Raw genomic sequence first — 9,382 nt, forward strand, 5'->3', positions numbered from 1 at the left:
AAAGAACCACTTGTGATTTATCTGTAATAAAATCACTGAGGAACTTTTCATATAGCAGTAAAGAGCCAATTTGCAGTTAAAGTGATCAGTTAGCCTAATTTCAAACAGTAATGGCTCTATAAAGCACTTTTCCCACAAAGAACTTCTGAAGATCCATCTTTTAAGAGTGTGTATCTCAATCCATAACAATCCTTGTTTCTCCAATACTTTACTAGAATGTGTCTATAAGATTAAAGTGCCAGAAGCTTCAAACTGACAAAATAAAATGGAACAGATACTGAAATTCGCCTTCACATTCATGGTCATTTTGTTGGTGCAATTTGTCGCATGGCATATTTGATAATGTTGTCACGGAATTAAGTGTTGGTTCCTTTCAGTGTATGTTACAATGCCAAAGCAAAGCCATGATTTGGCTAAACCGTCCATATTAGGGTGGACCCCCAGCCTCTAAAATTTTGGGGGCCCTCACCTCCCCAGTGTGCAAAGATATTCCATATTTTGTATACTTCTAATCCTATATAAGACATGATTTGATGTTTATTTGAGGGGGTTGACATTGTTGGAGCGGCTAAAAGGTCCTACAATTTATAGTTATAGTTATAGTTTAGAGTTAACTCACCTTGAATAACTCGCTCTACTAGCTCTAGTTCTATGTGCACCACATGACGGATCATCGAAATTGTTTCTATGGTAACGCGGTCACAAGCTCCAAAACACTGCAAGTGCTCCATACTTTGCACGTTCATGCTCGTCTTCCAAAATGTTCTCAGGGTAAGTACTTACGTTACGAGGTGAAATAACAACTTTTTGTGATTGTTGCATTTTAGTTTTTATTTAGAAGCGACGCCACTTTGAACTGTACTTCGCTAAGTTAGCTAGCCAAATTGACGGCAGCAAGCTAACATTGTATGTTGGGATACGTTCATGTTAATGCTAACGTTAGTTGATGCTAACGTTAACGTCGGAGAAGTTGACAATATGCTGGGTTTTTTCCATTTCCAATAGAAATGCAACAATAAACATGAGTAACGATCTTCAACCGACAAAACCTGGCAAGTACAACCAAGGCCTCATCACCACTACTACTGTAGTTAGCTCATATTGTATATGGACCTTGGTGGGACTGATGCTGCTCCTGTAAAATGTTACAGGCTTAGCTAGCTCATACGAAGCAAGAATTAAAAATTGAATCTCTCTCTCGCTCTCTCTCCATCTCTGTCTCTATCTGTATTTCTGTCTTTCTATCACGGTGTGTGTATGTGTGTGTATTTTCTATCATTACTGGTTTAAAAACAGGATTTCATGGCGTCACAGGCCAGACCTCCCAGATCCCTGGACTGTCCCTGGGTGACGGCAGTGCTCCTGAAGAGAAGGCCCATGGGCGGAGGGTTGGAGTCCTGGAGACCGATTCGGACTATGTCAAACTTGCAAAACAAGGAGGGCAGAAGGGTTAGTGCCATCCTGTTACCTTAACTACATGAACATTATGCCCCACTTGTTGATCAATACAGTTTACCTACATTTTGTTTTATGTTCTTTTTACATGATTGTCCAACAGACCTTTTGTGGCATGAGGAAGCAATTACTTCTAAACCTAGCTCATACAAGCCTCCAAACTGGTTCTGCCCTGCAACAGCAGACACTGGTACACCAAGGTATAGCTGTACCATTTATCATATTATTCTACAGAATAATTGTTTATTAGGCTGTACCATTACTGGTCACAGTGTGTGTACTACTTCCACCTCTACTGCTACTGATACTACTACTACTACTACTGCTACTGCTACTACTACTACTGCTTCTACTACTGTTACTGCTGCTGCTACTGCTACTGATACTACTGTTACTACTACTGTTACTGCTGCTGCTGCGACTAATACTACTACTACTACTGCTACTGCTACTACTACTGCTTCTACTACTGTTACTGCTGCTGCTGCTACTACTGCTACTGATACTACTACTGCTGCTACTACTACTGCTTCTACTACTGTTACTGCTGCTGCTGCTGCTGCGACTAATACTACTACTGCTACTGCTACTACTACTGCTTCTACTACTGTTACTGCGGCTGCTGCTGCTACTACTACTGCTACTGCTACTGCTACTACTACTACTACTACTGCTGCTACTACTACTACTACCGCTTCTACTACTGTTACTGCTGCTGCTACTACCACTGCTACTGATACTACTACTACTGCTACTACTACTGTTACTGCTGCTGCTGCTGCTGCGACTACTACTACTACTACTACTACAACTACTACTACTGCCACTACTACTACTACTACTACTACTACTAGGGCCCATTACTGCTACTATTCCTAATAACAACAATGCTAATAATAGCAGCAACAACAATACCAACCACCACATTAATGATAATAATAATCATAATACTAATATACTTGTAACTATTATTATGTAGCACTTGTAACAAACTTGCAAAGTGCTGTAAAATAGAATGAACAAACGAATTGAACATATTAACACTCTATACTATAATAAAATAACTATAATTAGAAGGGCACTCGGAGAGTGTAGACCTCCGCCAAGGTTTGTGCTATTATTGCTTGTTCGTGAGTCGGATCCGGATCCACTCCAAAATTTAATGGGTTCTTCCTTGGCCCATGCTACACCCGTCCACGAAGTTCATGAAAATCGGGCCAGTAGTTTTTCCATAATCCTGCTAACAGACAAACAAACGAACAGCACCGAAAACATAACCTCCTTAGCGGAGGTAATAAAGGAAAAACCTGAATTACTGACTTCATTATCTATTCAAGCTATCATAAAGAGAAAGATACATCTCATATCCATGTATTGTTTTTTTCCCATCAGCCTAAATGAGAAGAAAATCCCTGGAGCCTTTCCACTGCTAGAAGCCCCCTTTGGGACTGACGACAAGTCAGCTTGGGAGAGGGGTGATAGCAGCAATGGCAAGGAGAAGGTAAACAGAGAAATACCGCTGTCACTTTGAAAGTCACTTAGCCACATGAGCTAGCAGCTAGCACTTCTTGTATTGCTTTATTCTGTGTAATGACCCTGTGTTTTAGGAAAACACAGGAGGAAAATTGTTGTTTGTTAGTGATTAGTACTATAGTGTTAGGTTATCTATGCTATAATTAATTTAGCTGTTGACTTGTTCAGATGTGTCTACTTTGTGGTTAGGGTCAGGGCTTGTTTTGTTAAGGATTGTCAAAATGAAAGGATAATGGATCATATTCAGGTTGGAAATACACTTTTTTACCCACAGTGGATGATACATTCCTAAATTCACCAGCCACTTTCACCACTTTACTAACTAAATACATTTTTAAAATGTACTTCCAAACAATGGTTGGTTACATGCTAAATTAGCTGGAAAAAATAGACAAATTTACCAGACATATGTAGCTTAAGATATATCAGATTTTCCCTTATTTGTATTCAGACCAGAAACACCACACAATGTGTCTCTGTTTTGTGTTCAGCAGCAGAACAATGATCCTGACAGCCAGATGGAGAAACTGTCGTTATCCACCCAATATCATGAGACCAGCAAATTCAAGAGGGTGTAAGTTCCTGCTGTCACAAGATGGCACTGTTGTTCTTTATTATCCTCAGTATAGGTGGATGGCATCTCTAAATATCCCCTTTTGCAACTCTGAGTCAGAATTTTGATAAGCTAGACCTAGGTCTACAAGCCAATGATCCGACACATAAGGCCATATCAATCAATTTTGAGATTGATATGATCATAAGAGACTGGATAAGGGAAAAGGAACACATTAACACAAAGCAGTTAATTATATTAGATATTTAGTAACCTGTTATACTCAATATAAGTTGTTCAGGTGTAGTTTTGTTAGCTATAGATTGTAATTTATTTTACCTGTAGTTAACTAAACAGCCTCTAAGTCTTGTTTACAATAGCGACCATGAACAATGTTGTGATTTACAAGGCTCAGGGCAAATTATTAGGGTTAGAGTTTTCCGTCAATACTAGTATACTATATAGTCACTAGCATACGACAGGGAACTGAGATATATGACTGATAAAAATGTCAACATCAATGTATTTAAGTGGCTTTTTTTGTTGCAAAGCCCATTGGCTTAATGATTTTCAGAAATGGCCTCCCTTGCAACAAGCTCAAAGATAAAAAGATCTAGTCTGTTTTTTTCCACTTTTGTTGGGCGTTCCTGTCATTAACCTTTGGACAGAAGTTAGTTATGTGTTTTGCTGCTAAGATCTAAGATATCTTTGATGCTATGGTAGTGTCTTTGACATTTGAATATGTCATATTTACTGTAGACCATATGTCTCCATGTTGTGATGACTGAGGAGAACTGATCATGGGCTAGCTGCACAGTCAAATAAAACAGCAGTCAGAACTATAGCTTCTAAACATAGTTGGATGTCCACCTGAGTGTTTGCTTTGGCTCTCTGTCACTGTGCAAATGTTCTTTTTACCTTTGGGAAAATGTCCATGACCTCTCAGTATGACACAGACACAATGCCACCGGAACATGATAGGTAGGCTATGGTTGTTTAACAGATCCACAATGCATTGGTGGTTAGGTATATGATGAAGAGAAAAGTGGCAAATGTGCAAAAACACGTTGTTGACTCTCTTTCATTGTTTTGTAAGAAAAACAGTTTTGTAATGAGTAGCCAGAGCATGTCTCAGTTTGTAGTTGTTGATAGGATACGGTCCAAATTCAGTATATTTTGTTCACTTGCCATTCACGTTCCCCGTGACATCTACACTTAACACTAAAGTCTGGTGATGTCTTCCGCAGTCTTTGTGATTAATCTCAAAAGTAATGTGTGATGATGATGAAATAACCGTATTTCTAACTACAAAAGCCCCATCTGGTTTGATATTCGTTAAAAGCTTCCCAACAATTTCCCCTAGTTTTTGTCAGTGCCATTCAGTCCAACTTTGTGTCTTTGGTATTCTCACAGAAACTTTGACAAGAAACCAGCCCCGGTCAGCATGTCTAAGCTGTTGAGCTTTGGCTACGCTGAAGACGATAAACCTACAGCCAACAGTGATGAGTTGGGTAAGTAACATGGTGTTTCTGATTGCAGTTTGACTTACCATCTTCTAGGTCATTGTAATTCATTGGTAGGCCTACATTTCTTTCACAACGTGCTATCAAAATGTTGAAGTCAAGCTGTTGAGCAATGTATAGATTTTATAAACTGTAAATGTATTGATCTACACAATGAAATGATAGTCACAAAAATAGAGGTATGAAATAGTAAGGCTTCTACCGTTTAGAAATAATGATGATCTACCTCTTGACAGTACAGCTGAGAGAAGACCAAAATCCTGAGCTCCATGGTTAAAGATCTTGTGCTAGCGATTATGTGAATCGATGTATTACTCATGAAGCATGTGTCTGTGTGTGTTCATATATCAGTGTCACCAGATTAGAAGACTGCCAGTGGGACAAGGGTGTACAAACTCAAAGGCCAACAACAGAGTACTCTGCATCCTCGTCAGAATTCAGCAATGCTTCCTTCACTCAGTAATTCCTAGCCACATCAAACTTTTCTCTTTGTTTCAGTTGCTCTTTGTACTCTTTGTCATGTCAGCTGTATTATACACTCCAAGTGTGAAAACTGTCTCGATGAATGGAGCTGGCACCTATTATTTGCCGTGCCTGTTATTGGTGCCTCATTTGCACAGAAATTACATGATACCAACTTAACCTAAATGTTTTTCCAGTTATACCTTTTAGGACGCTTGTGTAATTCTGTAAAAGGCTATTTTTCAGAAGAATATTAAAGTTTTATGATTCAAATAAAGTGTTTCTCAATCTTTCACACTTTAATCTGATGAACCATTAGACGTTGCATTTGCCCTCAGTTTTAAATTTGAATGTGAATTACAGGCTACATTGAAAGTGTACTGTTTCTCTCAAAGTAAATGATAAATACTTAAGTTTATGATATACTTAAGTTTATTTAGTTATTTTTTACAGGGAAAATGTCCACTGATTAACATTTCTGTTAACTTGTTATACTTTGTACTGTTTCGAGATATGATGCTAAAATGTTAATATAATGTGCATGTCATTGTTGTCACACGCCAATGTATTGCATACTAGAGTTACATGTTCCTATCAGTGATGTAAACTCACTGTTCTTGGGCACAGCTGTAACAGGTGAAAGAGCCCGTCATAACAAGCCAAAGATTTAGTGGCATTGGCAAATCAGCTAAATATAATGGCTGATATGACATTACACACTGCAGCTCATGATATTGGATAAGATTTACTCACAATAGACGTTTACGTCACAAGGGTTGTTTTCATTCCTGCAGACACGGTTTGCTCTTTAAAGATATGCTCGGGCTTGACATTGGAACTGGGCCAGTCATTTACCATGTGATTAATCCTGCTGTCATTTGTTTGGGGGCGGTGAATGTTTTTCAAGAGGCGGAGGACAGGTTCTACTCCTCTCTTGGTGGCCAATCACCTCAGAGACAAGGTCAGGGGTCACAGCTATATCAGCTCTGCAGCTAGACACAACTCTTATTCTCAACCAGCCGCAACAAGTGTTTGGAGTTTCATGGCAGAACAACTTACTTTTGAAGAATTTTTACACTTGGATTTCACATCGTCGTCTGCAGTCATGGCACCGATTCTGCTGAACTGCATGGGGAATGAGCACAATGAGTATATCAAGTGAGTATATTGGCAAGCCAAGAGAGTTTTATGTTACCTTGTTTTCTCTTGCTGCAAAAAGATTTTGTCCAATGTTATTATATTTGTTAATCCACCTAGAGTATATTATACGCTTGTGGTTCACTTGAGTTTTCTTTAGATGTACAGTATTAACATGTACCACTATATTGTTCTTAGGCAACAGGTCCAGGTGAAAAATCCCCACTTGGATACTATGGAAGAGGATATTCTCTACCACTTCAGCTTAAGCACCAAGACTCACAACCTTCCAGAAATGTTTGGAGATATCAAGGTTTGTGAGATAGGGCCAGAGAAAAAGAAACAGTCTTTGGAATTAGCTCTGATAGAAAAAAGTGTCACTTAATATCTCTCTCTCTCCCTCATAGTTTGTGTGTGTTGGTGGAAGCGCAAATCGCATGAAGGCTTTTGCCCAATTCATCCACCAGGAGCTACAGCTGCCTGGAGACCGAGAGGAAATCAGAGATATCTGTGAGGGAACTGATCGCTACTCTATGTACAAAGTGGGACCAGTGCTCTCTATAAGCGTAAGTATTCCAAAAGAAGTTTTAACTGTTTTCACATAATAGTGACATCCACCCATCCCAGTAGACTTTAATTCTAATATGCTAAAGACTGGCAGATACATAAAATATAAAAATACTGGTGTAATGATCAATCATATTGCTCCTTTTGTGATAGTTTTACTGTAACCACTTGTTCGTTCCTTTTCAGCATGGCATGGGTGTCCCTTCCATCTCCATCATGCTGCATGAGCTCATCAAGCTGCTACACCATGCCCACTGCCGTGACGTGGTCCTCTTTCGCCTTGGGACATCTGGTGGAGTCGGTAAGCTTCTCTCTTCCCTTTTTAAGGTGATATGAACCTGCTTTGTCTTTTAGAGTGCGCTGAATTGTTCAAAATGGGCTTGCACTGAATGTACTCCTCTATTCTGGATATCAGGCAGGACTGTGAAACAAAGATTACATGTCAAATGTTGTCTCCAGGTCTGGCTCCGGGGACAGTGGTGATCACAGATAAAGCAGTGGACTACTCCTTCCGGCCCCGGTTTGAACAGGTGGTTCTGGGTAAGGTTATCACCCGGAGTACTGAGCTGGACGAGGGAGTGGCCAATGAGCTTCTGCAGTGCTCCTCTGAGCTCCAAGACCTGCCAACAGTGATTGGAAACACCATGTGCACCCATGACTTCTATGAAGGTAAACAGCACCTCATACCCTCACCTATGCTGATTTTTGATGTTTGATGTTTGATGTTCAGGCTTTGTGATCCCTTTGGTAAATTCACTTAGTGATCACTTTGCCCACTTGTGGCGTACAGGTGAGAACTTCAGCAGTTCCATTGCTCATGTACTGACAAAGCCTGTGCTGTGTTTCTCTATAGGCCAAGGCCGGCTTGACGGGGCTCTCTGCTCCTTCTCTCCTGAAGAAAAACAGGAGTATCTGAGGAAAGCTCATGAGGCCGGAGTGAGGAATATCGAAATGGAGTCCACCGTTTTTGCTGCTATGTGCCGTGTCTGTGGCCTCAAAGGTATTGTTTACGTAGTTTAATGTAGTACATTCACGGCGCATTTTTGGCCTTGCAGCCTAGTTGTGAATATACATAAAGTTTAATTTGCACAAATAATCCTTTTATTAAATCTTGGTCAATAAAAACATGATTTGTAGAAAATGTAGAAATGTAGTAAAGTGTCTGGCTTCTTCCTGACTGACCTGAAATTGGATCCTTGATGTGCATGGTGGCACCAATGTGAGGAACAAGGAAGCTTTTAGCACACATGCTTTCAATTAACCTTGCTCCGTCAGCTACATCACCACCATCAGCAGGATAAACTCCTAGGGATTAAGAACAACAATACCTGATCCGGGCCTGTACGATGTATGTAACAAATGATTGGTAATTTCCTCTAACATGTCTTTTTTTCCCCCTCCAGCGGCTGTGATCTGTGTAGCATTGCTGAACCGCTTCGAGGGAGACCAGATCACCACACCTCATGATGTTCTGGTGGAGTACCAGCAGAGACCTCAGGTCCTGGTGTCCCACTTTATCAAGAAACGTCTGGGATACATTGTCTGAGACCCCTACCCGTAACTCCTTGCCCTAAGCCTCCGCTGATGCAGTGTATATAGCCTCGACTAATATGTGGATATGTGTATATACTTGACATGTTGATATGTGATTAGACAGTTATTTAAAGAGTTACTTTACACCTTGTGAAGATTTGTGATTTCTTGGATGAAGATTATATATGTTGCTTATATATATATGTATATACACATATATATATATATATGTGTGTGTGTGTATTGTATCTTTTTATATTTAATACTTTGCACATGGTATCATGTCACAGTCATGTAATTTTCAAAATAAAGTGTTCTGTACAATAATTTTGCTATCTGGTTTCCAGTTTTACCTCTGCCAAGGAGTTTGTTTTTACCCATTAGTTAGTTTGTTCATCTGTCTGTCAGCAGGATATCTTAAAAAAAAAAAAAAAAAGCATATGAACGTATTTCCTTGAAATTTGGGTGATAGATAGGCCTTGGGCCAAAGAACAAATCATTAGATTTTGTTCTTGGACTTCTAGACGATTATTGTTGTGTAGCAATATTCATGAAACTAACAGACTTGATTCCAAATCCGAAGGGCATGTTTGCCGGGTCAAAAAATCAATTTAACTTA

The 9,382-nt window shown here is 39.6% G+C and overlaps 2 protein-coding genes across 4 annotated transcripts; both read left to right on the top strand.

Annotated features, from left to right (window-relative positions):
* The first annotated feature begins 696 nt into the window (after positions 1-696).
* Positions 697-5,793, top strand: LOC139647198 (uncharacterized protein C7orf57-like). Of its 3 annotated transcripts, none has more exons than XM_071523062.1 (8): positions 697-771; positions 1,006-1,052; positions 1,297-1,449; positions 1,559-1,655; positions 2,848-2,956; positions 3,480-3,562; positions 4,955-5,052; positions 5,416-5,793. In XM_071523062.1, the coding sequence occupies exons 1-8, from the start codon at positions 761-763 to the stop codon at positions 5,427-5,429; spliced, it is 612 nt and encodes a 203-aa protein (XP_071379163.1). In that variant the 5' UTR covers positions 697-760; the 3' UTR covers positions 5,430-5,793. The 3 variants fall into 3 exon arrangements, with proteins under 3 accessions (XP_071379163.1, XP_071379164.1, XP_071379165.1); XM_071523063.1 differs by having other exon boundaries at positions 3,483-3,562; XM_071523064.1 differs by having other exon boundaries at positions 713-771; positions 1,315-1,449.
* Positions 5,794-6,554: 761 nt separating this feature from the next.
* Positions 6,555-8,907, top strand: upp2 (uridine phosphorylase 2). Its single transcript, XM_071523061.1, has 7 exons — positions 6,555-6,684; positions 6,862-6,976; positions 7,071-7,229; positions 7,417-7,531; positions 7,690-7,899; positions 8,084-8,230; positions 8,634-8,907. The coding sequence occupies exons 1-7, from the start codon at positions 6,569-6,571 to the stop codon at positions 8,774-8,776; spliced, it is 1,005 nt and encodes a 334-aa protein (XP_071379162.1). The 5' UTR covers positions 6,555-6,568; the 3' UTR covers positions 8,777-8,907.
* The last annotated feature ends 475 nt before the right edge of the window (positions 8,908-9,382 follow it).

The sequence above is a fragment of the Centroberyx affinis genome, unplaced genomic scaffold (assembly GCF_046629955.1).
Source record: "Centroberyx affinis isolate AG114_WGS23_722 - 3 ecotype Tasmania unplaced genomic scaffold, CSIRO-AGI_Caff_v1 ptg001058l_1, whole genome shotgun sequence".
NCBI classification, from domain to species: domain Eukaryota; kingdom Metazoa; phylum Chordata; class Actinopteri; order Beryciformes; family Berycidae; genus Centroberyx; species Centroberyx affinis.